Here is a 12,819-nt window from a genome sequence, read left to right on the forward strand (position 1 = left end):
TTTAAATGTTGGAAACATGCACAGGTTGGTACACCAGCGGACTACGAAATAAATGACCAGCCAGCTCAACATGTAACATGCCTGCTATTTAATTAACATACCTGCTATTTCTGTCCAGCGTCTGTTAGACTGTTCAGAACGCTAAATCTTCACACAGGTATTCTTTGGGTCAGGTTCTACAGTTAGAATATCCACAGTAAATGTGTATCATTAACTTTTATATTAATATATACATGAAACAAACTTTGTTTAAAAGTATGGAAAATTAGAAAAGCACATTCCGTTAACTGCATTCACCAGCTGTTTGCCAGGCACTGTTTCTTGAAATTCAATTTTGATTAATTAAATCCAATTTGCAGGTAGGTATATGACGCCTTTTTACTACTGTTTTAGAAAGTGTTGGCAGTGTTTCATCTGAGAGAAAACTCTCTTCAAAAAATGTTCTTCAAAATAAGGTTTTGTGAATAGGGTCCTGTATTCATTTATTTGATTAAATCACTGGAAAAGTACAGGAAACCCCTAGACTTGATATTTCAGAGTTCTTTAACAGTGTTAAAAATATAAAACTGCATAGGATTCTACACTTTTAACAGTACCAAAGGTATATTTTCTGTTCCAGCTTATTTAAGTTTTTTTTTAATTTTTTTTTTTTTTAATGAAAACAAAAAGCAAACTCATCTTGTAAATGTGTTTAATTAGCTGTAAATTGTAATATATCACACATACTCACATTAGTGATGTTATTGCTATTAACAATATTTCTAACAAGGTACATAAAACATGGTGTAAAATGTCCATATCGTCATTTGAAGCTTTACATTTGTAATGTAAACAATCCGTCTGCATTGGCAGGCATGGTAACACCATGTGAGTGACAAGGTGTGTATAAAGTTACAACAATGTTTTATGTTCAAGAAATGATGGAGACGTGAGCAGTATAAGAAGTTGTTAATACTCAACAGAAGATACAAGTTTGATTAATACATTATAGAACCAAATGCTGACTGTCCATAGCATTCATTACCTGAGCTGCTCTTAATCACTGACGTTGTTACAGCAAAAAAACAATGATGTTCCAGAACAGTCTGTATCTGTGTATACATTTCCAGATCTCACAGTTAATCAGTCAACAATAGAAGTGAAAATATCTTTAGTATTTCCAGGAGCTGAAACAAACAGGGAACTTTAAAATATTGTACACTGATTTATGTCAAAAAGCTTTCTTCTGGTCTGTTTTTTCCCTTGGTTGATTGCAGTGCGAACGGCACATTCAAAAACCTGCTGCACTCCTCTGTTGCTGAGTGCGGAGCACTCCAAGTAGCCCTTTGCTTTGATATCATGAGCCAGTCTCTTGCCATCAACGGGGGTGATGCAGGAGGAGCGGTTTGGTCCCATTTCCCGCTGGTCTGTCTGGGTAGCCACCACCAGCACTGGAGTTTGGGGCAGGTAGCTCCTGACCTCATTGATCCACTTGTGGCGAATGTTCACAAATGAGGTATGGTTGGTCACAGCGTAGCAAACCAGAACCACATCAGCCTGCTGAAATGACAGCGGACGGATTCCTTTAAAGGCGTCATTCCCTGCGGTGTCCCACAGTCCCAAACTGATCTGTATTCCGTCCATGAAGACTTCCACACCTGTGTTCTCATACACCGTTGGCTTGTATAAATCTGGAAAGGTCTCGCTGGTGAATCGCACCAACAGGGCAGTCTTTCCAACCGCGGTGTCGCCGACCAGGACACATTTAATGGAAGTCATTTTCCCGATAGTGCCGATGGCACAATGTCTCACAGGGCAAATAAGCCTTCAATAATCATGAGACTTCTGTCTGTTACCTACAAAAAATAAAAAATAATGCCACCTGTTTGACTTCCCTTCTCTGGAGAACGCCAAGTCCTTGAACCGGTTAAAACAGCAGCCACTGAACACATCCACAAATGGTCATTTGATTCTGTCAGAGATTAAGTAAAAACAAACATAGAAATATGTTAATACCAGGTTGAAAAAGTAGGTAATGCAGTCCAGATTGGGAACCATGTTTAAAAAATTGTAAGTAGTACTTTAATTAATGTTAAAGTCTGGTGGTATTCATTAAATAAGGTTTGCAGTTCACGAAACCTTTTTATAACTCGTAAACAGAGGGTTAGCAGCTTGATCTGAGAGAAGACGTTCCGTAAAACGGCCCTTAAAGTTTTGTGAATATGGTCTTGTGTGTCTTCATTTGTTTCAACAGCTGGAATGACAAGTTTAACTTCAATTATCTTGTATAAGCACAACCGGATTAATATGGTTTTCAACTTGTTTCCTAATAAAGAGTTTCAGGTTTTTTTAATATACATCATTTAACTCCCAATCCTCCCACATGCCACCTACAAAAACAAATCAAGATAAGAAGATGTGGGTATCGATTCATTTTAAAGTTCAACAGAATGAGCTACTACTTCCTTTTTTAAAACACAAATGCACGGCACAATGCTCCCGTTGAAGGATCATTTATAGGAAGCCCTCAAAGTAAATGGACACAACCCACTGAAGTCCATCAAAAGAAATCTGCATAAGAAAACTGCTTGCCTTTAATGATAACATCTCTGTTGACCCACTGTTGGCCCATGCTTTATATTAACAGCTTTGTAGGAAAAAAAATTACATTTACGATATTTTTAAAGCATATCTAAAATTGTTCAAAAGAAGTAACTTCTCTAAAACTTGATTTTAAAACTGATTTTGGATTTTTTTTAGTAGTGAAGTTACTAAATAATGGAGAGGCTCTGCTCATTCTAACTGTCACTGACAAAAAACTCCTCGTGAAACAGTAAGCAAAATACATTTAACCCAGATGATAAACTGGATCATTTGACGCCTGTAAAATTAGACACGTACATCAATGGCATATTTTCATTCTTTCTAAACATCAAGACAGTCAGACAGAAATTTAGATAGACACGTATAAAATGCGTCCAACCATTTTCAGAGACTAAAAGCGCCTGGCTACTTCACCTATAAAACCCACCGAAACTAAACCACATCATCAGTCAGTGTGTATTTGGAGAAGTGGTTTAGAGCAGTGTTTCTCAACCCTGGTCCTGGGGACCCACTGTGGCTGCTGGTTTTCATTCCAACTGAGCTCTCAATTACTTAACTAGACCCTTAATTGAACTGAGAATTTACCTTTTTAATTGTTTTCAGCTCTTAACAGTTGCAGATTTCAAGTTAGCTATAACATGTTATAAGTAACCTGAACTCTGCAACTGTTCAACAGCTGAAAACAAGTAAAAAGGTCTAATTAAGCACTCAGTTGGAATGAAAACCAGCAGACACAGTGGGCCCCCAGGACCAGGGTTGAGAAACACTGGTTTAGAGTACTCCTTTGTTCTCTTGCATCTGAACTTGATTCCCTTATCTTGTTTTAAGAGCATCTAAATGCATACACTACACAAATCAAGAGCTGTAGTGTACCGTGACATGGCCTTCAGAAACAGACCGTCCACCACCAAAGTGTTTATTTTGTACACTGCACTTAAAAACAAAGTATCACTTCATTTAACAAACTTTGAGAAGCCCTGGTTTACAGGGATGGGCATTGGTTGTTGGTTAACAAAATAACCTTGGAAAATGAAGATAATTTACCATTTCCTTATCTATAATCTATACTATCTACCCAGGTATCTTATCACACTATAGTTCATTGTCTCTTATTTAAAACTCAACAATTGAAATGCGTAAATTCCTCACTTTTTTTTTTTTAATCATCTCTAAGGAAGACTTCCTTAACATAACATTGAACATGACCTTTAAAATACTTTTAAAACAATTTCTTAATTGTAACCCACTTGTACAACACTGCTAAAGTAACAAATAGATCTTTAAAGGTCTCAGCATAGAATCCTTTGATAAATAGAAAACCCTTTCTAGAACAAGCCTGGTGCATATTGTAAGACTTTACGTGTAAAATGTCTTGGGCTCATTGCTGTGGGGCTATGGGAAATATCATCATGTGTCCATTTACTGCTCAGATAAAGGTTTTTTAAATCTACAATAGGTGCCGATTATGCTTGTCTGTACTGTATAAAGCTTTCGATGAAGCAACATTTTATCAGCTATGTAGTATAAAAAAAACAAGGCCATGTTCCCTGGTTAGCGGTGTTTGTTTTGAGGTTCTGAACAGTCCTGTTTGGATTGTTTGTGCCTGTGCATGCTCTAACCTAAAGCCTTGGCTTCACTGTACGGGTTGGACAGAAAACACTGCTCTATCTTTATAAGGCTGTATAATCTTTTTTTTTTTTTTTTAAAGACATACACAGTACTGACTGTCATCTTCATGAAACTTTTCAATCATTCTTTGGGTATTTTATTTAAAAAGTTAGGTTTGGTATTTCAAGTTTCAAAATATTCTTCAACCTTTAAAAAAACTGATTATAGTACTTTGTCTGTTTAGACTGACTTTATTTTTTATCAACCAGTGAAACAAAGCACAGTACAGCAGCAGTGTGAAGTAGTGGTTAGAGCGCTGGACTTGACCGGAGGGACGTGGGTTCAATCCCAGGTGGGGGGGACACTGCTGCTGTACCCTTGCTAAAAGGGTAATTGTATGTAAAAATAATGTGATATCTTGTAACAATTGTAAGTCACCCTGGATAAGGGCGTCTGCTAAGAAATAAATAATAATAATACAGCAATCCATTAGCAGCCATTTAAGCTAGCGATGTCTGTTTAATCGCAAGTCCAGATTAAATTAACATCACATAAATAGAAGGTAGTTTACAGTAAATGTAGATAAACTGTATTTTAAGAGTCTGTTTAAGGCACACTGTAACTGTGAATTTAAAATTATTTCGATGTTAGTATCTCATGAATGAACCACTCCTGACAGCGGCTTACAGTATTTAGGCTTTATTATTATCAGTGCAAATTCCACTGCCAGCAGAATAACAAAAAAGAACCCCTGCCAGTCATTTAACATCGGGGCCGAAGAAAGAGAATATATTTACAAAACACATTATAATGGTAGTAAGATCTGCCTAAACAGATTCTAATTATATAAAAGTTGTACAGAAATCAAAGTCATCAATGAGCTTTTCAAGTCAGTTGAAAAATAATATTTAGTGGATTGTCCCACAGATATACATGAGTTATTCAGTTAATTAGTACAGTAAGTCCTATATAACTTATAGCAGATCTGTAATATAAAAGTTCAACCAACATATTTATATTGGCTTTTTTTATTAGTTAGGTGACAAAGAATGCTTCATAGTGTTCCTAATTTAGCAGGAAATCGCCTCATATTAAAGAATGACATGTTTACCAATAATAACTGTTAATAATGATTAGGTCAACATTAAGGTAATAAAGTGAAGCGATACAAAATTACTGGCAATTGGTAATATCTTTTAGCATTGATAAGCAATGGTATCTGTTGCCTGGTTAACTTTGCAGAATTTTTCAGTGAAGCTGTTTTTAAATTGAATTTCCTCTCTTTGTTTTTGAGTAGCGCTGTCGGGGGGGAGGGGGTTGAAGGGGTCCCTGTAAAGTCTGTTTGACGGATACACCTGTTTTTAAAAACGAACAACAACATTAACGACAGCTGCATGAAGAAAACAAGAGTCAGTCAAAATAAAAACTGAACAAGGTTCTGAAAATCAATCAGGGGGATTTTCCCTAATTGGTTGTACAAATTACCACAGAGCTTATGAAACCTGAGTTCCTTGCATGAAAAGTAAAGTCTGGCAGTCAGAATAAACAAATAAATTGCCTTTTCAAAATAGATTACAGTTTGCCCTTGGCAGGCCACTGCTAAAATAAGGTATAAACTATGTTGCAACCCATGTTGACCATTTGACCAATTTTTATTTAGACGGGTGTTTATACAGTATATTATATTTATATAATTTCCTGTCACCTTTTAGTTGTCATATCATAAAATAACAATGGAGTGCTGTATCAAAATCAGCAAGTACCACCTAACGCACAAAAGATGAACCTTAGACTTTTGGTACTGTATTTCTAACCCCATATTCCAAGACAAGGTTTTAAGCATATTTCCAATTATCCTTTCACAAATCTCCCTGAACACATTTTTAACTATGATGATTTCATGCAGTTCAATGCAAGTATTGTAATGTTGTTCAACTAAATCTAAATGTTTATTTGGAACGGTGAGGGACAGCGCCTTATGCGCCATTTTATTTATGATCAATTATAGCTTACAGTACTGGTGCCTGACAATTAGTTTTAAGTATCTAAAATGCAAAGTCACTGTGTGTATAAATAATGCTACTTTTTATGGATGTAATTAGTTCAAGACAAACCACCTACACACCCTGTACAACAAACAATTGGAAATATTGAAAACCACCTTATTACAACTAGCACTTCCTTTTAGAAGTACTGCAGTCCCAAATCATATACTCTTACTTCTTTAGGCGTTCAAATGAACAGCAATAATAATTCTGTAAGTTATCACTTTTTAAAACCAAAAAAATCAAAGGACTATACACAATAAAAAGCAGAGTTAATTCTGTAAGCTACATTTACTTAGTATGTCCCTATTTAGACAACATCATAATGCAATGTCATTTTTATTTTTAAAGTGATAGAAAGTGCAGAAAACTGTTACAAGTGATCTGAAATCACTTTTTGGCATTGGTCTTTTTGTTACTGTCAAAGTAAAGACCAAACATACTGTAAGAAGTACACAAATGTAAAAACATGTTGAGATAACAAACAGAACTGTCTTACCTCTCACTCCGTAACTTCAGCAGTGGATGTTCAGAACATACGAGACGCGGATGCAGGACTATTCAAAAGAACAATTTCAGCGTAATCTGTGTTAAGTGCACTTTCATTACAAACGAGTCCATCTGTATTTTACACTCTGTTGCTCCTAAAACTGTTCCCATTCACTTTCAAACTGAAAGTTGCGATACATGTATGTCGGATAGATATGTTGATGGTTGTTAAACTCTCTCCACTGCAAGTTCATCTGAAGTACAAGAATGTGAACCGAGCGCATGTATAACACAAGTGCTGTGTCGTTGCAGCATCTTCCTTTCTGTGGGGGAGGGGGATGGGGGGGGGGGGGGGCTGTTATCCGGTGTATGACACCTTGTTCAGCAAAGGAAGCGCTTTTTACTGAATATCAACCCCCAACTTTTACTATTAGCATCATGTCCATAACCCCTTAAATCATCAGTCGCATGTGTTTTGTGTGCCGAGACATTTGGAATCCTTTTGGATATAATAGACACCTGCATTTGAGCTGTCAGAACTTCGCATGTCTTAATTACTCACCAATAGTACTTATAATAAGATCGCCTTTTGTTTGATTGTTTTTATTAATCCATTACGGTTATGTTCTGGGAAGAATAATCAGGTTCCTTTCCCCTGCTAGAATCTTCATTTCATACCCGCTTGACATTTGATCTATGAATTCTAATAAAGCTGTCTTTCATGCTAGTGCCTTATGTACCAGCATTAGCAAATAAAAATGGCTCTTGGAGAGCTCCGTGGAATGACACTGGGTTGAGTTTTCAGGCCCAGATTCAGAGTTAAATATTTATATTTTCATTTTAGCATGTCTTACAATTCTAGTCAATTTAAATTATACAATCGTAATAGTCTAATAGTTTTAAAAGACACACAAAAAAAAGTCACAAAACAAAAACAGATTAGATGTTAAAAAGCATTTTTTTTATTAGTCTTAAATAAAAAATAAAAATAAACACTTTAACCAACCATATTTATTGTTGTTTTACACAAAAGAACAAATCAGTATTTAAAAAAATATTCCCTTCCCAAAATATACATGTATTGTACTATATAATAATTAAAACATAATGAAAAAGCAAAAGACCATTCCCTCATGGCTGATCCTTGGCTTTCACCCATTAAAAGTACCAAAATGAACTGTTCTTAATTGGTTGGGAAAGAAAAATCAGAACAGAAGCTGTATTTATGTAATTTGATTACATTACATTTAGACTTAACTTTTGCGGTTAACAAAATTAGAGTAAGTTATCATAACAATATAGTTAAAATGCCAGTAAATTGCTCCAAAAATTACAAAGTAGCCTGTCCTCAATTGAGGAAAATACAACTTAACTATAATATATTCAATTGTAGGTTAATTGCAGCAGTACAACTGGTCCATAAAACAGGAGTTCAAATGTTCAAACAATGCTTTACAAAATCTGTCACATTTTAGAAACATTTTGTGGAGTTCAAACGTTTATAATATAGAATAAGCCAAAAGTTTTACAAGGATATCACACTAAGAACGGGTACTGAGCATCGGCTGTATTATCTGTGCTTCCCCACAATGGAATTCACAATAAGCTTAGCACCAGCTGGGTTTACTTTAAACTAAAACACATCTTCAAACACACTAAAAGCATAAACAAACATACAAATCAAGTTAAACACACGGACCAACTGTTAAAAAATAAAATGGTATCCAATTCCCTGCCATATTACACAGCACCATCTTATTTTCAGAACAAAGCAAGCATTAGCATTAAAGCTGCAATATAAATACATTTTGGAATATGAATGAAGCGACTACATGACTGAAAACACCATTTAAAAAAAAAAACATGTAGTGCACTTCTTTCATAAGACATAATACTTACAAAGAAGAATCAACAAAGCAGATACTGTAGCAGCTTAGAAAGGGCACCGTTTATTTTATAATGTCCAGGATTATAAGTGTACATCAATTTGCGTGTGTGTGTGTGTGTGTGTGTGTGTGTGTGTGTGTGTGTGTGTGTGTGTGTGTGTGTGTGTGTGAACGGTTGTGCATTTATTGTAGCTGGATTTCCAAAAGGATTGTCTCACATCAGGACAGCATCATATACATTATGTACTGCGTGCACTTAGTGTTATGTTTTCTCTTTTATTACTTAAAAAAGTTACAATACCTTTGGGTGTCGATACTCATTGGTTTTAATGTTTTATTTTAAAGAATTATAAGAGCCTTTCAAGGCATGTGTGTGTGTGTATATATATATATTATACTTACATATAATACTTATTTAAAATAGTTTCAAAAAAATCTTTAAAATGAAACAAAGGTCTCTTAAAAATGTCTGTGGCATAAACCCTAAAAAGATATACAGATTGATAGATAGAGATTATTTAGGTACCCTTTTTCTTTTCACACACACACACACACATATATATATATATATATTATATATATATATATATATATATATATATATATATATATATATATATATATATATATATATATATATATATATATATATATATATATATATATATATATATATATACATACATATACACACACACACACACACACACACACACACATATATATATATATAAACACAACATCGAAAGGTCGAAAGGTACCAGTGTGCACATGTGTTTTTAGATATTCACTTCAAAATACCAAGAAGTTGGTTTGCTGGTATCCTGTACCCCTTATCTTAGCATGATGTGCACAAGGCCAGGTTTCGGCTCAGTAAATCTGCAAAACAAACAAACAAAAAAAAAGCACGTCAATTGCAAGTGTTTGCCTCAAATCTTCTGAAAGTTAACATCACTCATTGCTTAGGGTTTACCTTAAATTTAGTGAAAAGGTAGACATATAAATTGTTCAATATATTTAAGCAACAAATATGAACATTGTTGCAAGTTTTAAATGTATACAACATTTATTTATTTATTTAAATAAATAAATAAATAAATAAATAAAACAGAACTAGCTAACATCACCATTGTTAAAGCATGTAGCAAAATTCTAATACCCCCTGTTAAACACTTATGGCCATGAATACCTAGCTTACGTAGTCCAAGATGAAGACATTGAAAAATACTTGTCAAAATAATAGTCTTTGAATGTATAAGTTTATTTTTAATACTTCTAAAGTCCACACTAATGAGTGTTTAATAGTTATGGACAAGATTAACGCTAATCAGGTTTCTTGAAACCAGATGTTAGGGGCCTATTCTCAAAAATGTTTACAGGTTTAGAGACTGGGCAACTCACTGGTTTGGTTTTAATGTAATATTAAGATGTTTTAAGCCCTTTGACTTTTAAAATAGGCTTAAACTGCAAGTTCACGATATGACAAGAGGGAGCACAGCAGGTGTTCTAGTGGTCAGATGATTCTGATAGCAGTATATCCTTCTTACATCATAACCACACTCAGTGCATTGTTCCAACTTGAAACATAGTCTTTCACATGATAAGAGAATACTTTATTTTAGTAAGGAGCCGTACTGCGAGTTTAGTGTCTACCTAAACTTTCTCATTACAAGTTAGATTTCAGAAGTGTTGAAGGCATTTAATTTAAATAGTTCTAGTCTAACTGGTTTCTTTTAGTATTGCTGCTGTACATACAACTTCAAATCGAAAGTCAAGTTTTGCAAAATTTAGAATTACTTCTTTGTTGTTGTGTTTTGTATATAGGCATTTCTCAACAGTGAATTCTTTATTATCTGGTAAACCATTGCTTACAGCACAACTCCACAGAGGATGTGATGTTCTTGAGATAATCAAAGTGACCAGTCATTTATAATTATTGGCATAAATGTGGAGGACAGGGCTGCACTCTGCAAAATGAATTGAGCTAATGCCGATACTTTCATCAAACTGAAACTCATGAAAATTAATATACCTCACACCTAGTAAGATGGTATAGAATGGTTAAGAAATTCGGCCTAATACAGTTAAATAGAAACTTGCTGGCTAATTACCCAATTCATTTTCCTCATTAGCAGCATCACACTTAACAAGTAGCCTGCGTTTCAAAAGAGAAAACAGCTTGCAGACTAACAGGCTGCTGTCGTTTACCTTAAACCTCAATAAAACGAAGTTCAGATGCACGTGAAATTAGCTACAACAGAAATCTAAGCTTATATGAAGCTGTGGTTGAAACATTCACACAGCTGCTTTTCACATTTAGCTTTTCAAAGGCTCTCTTTATGCTTATTTACACAATATAAATACACGTAACATCGCTTTATTTTACTGTATTTTGTTAAACATTGTACAAAATGAAGTGTGTCATTTAAATTCAAAGAACTTCTACAGAATAAATCCAAATCATGTCTTATTTCATGGCGCTTAACATTGTTATTCTCCCTATATGACCTAAATAAGTCTTAGCACTTTACCCTTACGTGTGTTGCATAACGGCATCATCAGAAAACACATTTGTGCAGACTAATGAACACTGGTGGCAATCCTTTACTACAGGTAGGACTCCTTTATTTTGTTTTAGTTGCATAAAGTCATGCAGAGTGTTTGCAGCAACATGTTTATTTTGGGTTATGAGAATAATATGGTGATAAACACGTCACACAGGAAATAGTTTTTATAATTTGAAAAACTGAAACATTTCTGAATAAGCCATTCCCAATGACACTAAAAACACTACTTTACAAATCAAGTGGTTTGAGTTTTTAGCTCAAAATCCGTCCTGCATGGCATGTGTAACAGTCAGTAACATGGAAAGCTAGATGGACACCATTGGATGAGTTGCACATGTAAAAAGTGGCGTACAGCACATTGAGTACTGTTTTTTTCTCCGTCATTTATTTGGTGTATTCTTTGTATGTGTGTCTTTGTATACTTATTTTTCGCGTATTTTATGCTGTATACCTGGGGCTGTTAGTTTTTTTCAAGAGTGTTGACTAGTGAATGGTCTCGTAGATAAATTGAGATCCTCACCATGAAATTCCAACTACGCTGAGATATTCAAGGTTTTTCAAGTGGAATAACACATCCATTACTTACCCTTTATTTTAATTATGGTGCTTCTTTCCTTGAAACAGATTTTAAAAAGTAAAAAAACAAATCAAAACTATGAAAACTGGATGCACTTATTTTATTTGTTACTTTTAAAAGCTCTTACAAGGACACTGGTAAAAACACACTAGCTGGGTGTAAAAAAAATGGCAGATGCAATTGATGCATTTTAAGAATTGCATTTTGTTTTTTTATCTGTACTGTTGACTGTCTTAACTTTTAGAGGTGTGCTGGTATTTTCCTACTAATTACAGCACCTTTAAAAAAAAAAAAAAAAAAAAAAGGCATGTATTAAATAAATCAAAACGCACTATTTATTAATGTGTTGATCTCAAAACAAAAAAAGCTGCCCTTCTCACACCTTTACAAGGGAGTGCCAATCAATAGCAATTAAGTTCTGCACAGAGTGTTTTAAAAGCCGAATGGAAGCGAATTTTCCTTTCATCTGGGGCAGCTACCACTGTGGAAACTGGGGTATGTATTTTTTTGTCGAGTTTAAGGACTACAATCCCACAATGCATTGTAGAAATTACACATTTGTAGAACTACGGAAAGTGGAAAAAAACCATTTCATATCAAAAGGATAAAGAGAACGATAAGCCAAATTGCTTATTTAAAATATAAATGGATTTAGTTAGTTTGATTCCAATAACACAGTCAGACTGGTACTGATTGATTCAAGAACTCTGTAAAATAAGGAAAGTGAGGGACCGTATTGTATTGTGTTGAGTAATTACCATGTTTTATTCCATTTAATTAATACCTGAGAACTTCAAACTTTAAGGCAAGTACTCACAATATATACGAGCATCGGCACGCCCCTAGTAGCCATCTTCTTTTAATTCTTCACAGTGTTTACGAGGATCTGCCTGCACCCCCTCCACCCCCCCTTACCTGAAGCCATGGCTTGTGAGGTAGTCCATGACGGCTGGTTTGATGCGAGCTACTCCCCCCTGGCTGTGGTTTCCTCTTCCCGTAATCACAGAGAGGTGTGGTTTACCGCCGCTTTGCTGGCACTCTAGAGAAGCAGGAATTGGAAGGGT

At 34.9% G+C, this 12,819-nt stretch overlaps 2 protein-coding genes across 3 annotated transcripts in view; both read right to left on the reverse strand.

Moving 5' to 3' along the window:
• Positions 1-674: 674 nt before the first annotated feature.
• Positions 675-7,034, reverse strand: LOC117408876 (rho-related GTP-binding protein RhoH-like). Its single transcript, XM_034014256.3, has 2 exons — positions 6,736-7,034; positions 675-1,951 (listed from the first exon to the last, which is right to left on the reverse strand). The coding sequence occupies exon 2, from the start codon at positions 1,756-1,758 to the stop codon at positions 1,186-1,188; it is 573 nt and encodes a 190-aa protein (XP_033870147.1). The 5' UTR covers positions 1,759-1,951; positions 6,736-7,034; the 3' UTR covers positions 675-1,185.
• A 2,262-nt stretch (positions 7,035-9,296) lies between these two features.
• Positions 9,297-12,819, reverse strand: part of n4bp2 (NEDD4 binding protein 2) — a 31,038-nt gene continuing 27,515 nt past the window's right edge. For both annotated transcript variants that reach the window (XM_034015002.3, XM_034015001.3), the window contains exons 15-16: positions 12,671-12,794; positions 9,297-9,490 (exon numbers count right to left, since the gene is read on the reverse strand). In XM_034015002.3, the coding sequence (XP_033870893.3) occupies positions 9,445-9,490; positions 12,671-12,794 (170 nt within the window). In that variant the 3' untranslated portion in view covers positions 9,297-9,444. The remainder of the gene's footprint in view (positions 9,491-12,670; positions 12,795-12,819) is intronic.

Source organism: Acipenser ruthenus, chromosome 2 (assembly GCF_902713425.1).
Source record: "Acipenser ruthenus chromosome 2, fAciRut3.2 maternal haplotype, whole genome shotgun sequence".
Lineage (NCBI taxonomy): Eukaryota > Metazoa > Chordata > Actinopteri > Acipenseriformes > Acipenseridae > Acipenser > Acipenser ruthenus.

Coding starts and splice junctions, on each gene's coding strand:
- LOC117408876 (XM_034014256.3), bottom strand. CDS start 1,758: ATGACTTCCATTAAATGTGTCCTGGTCGGCGACACCGCGGTTGGAAAG.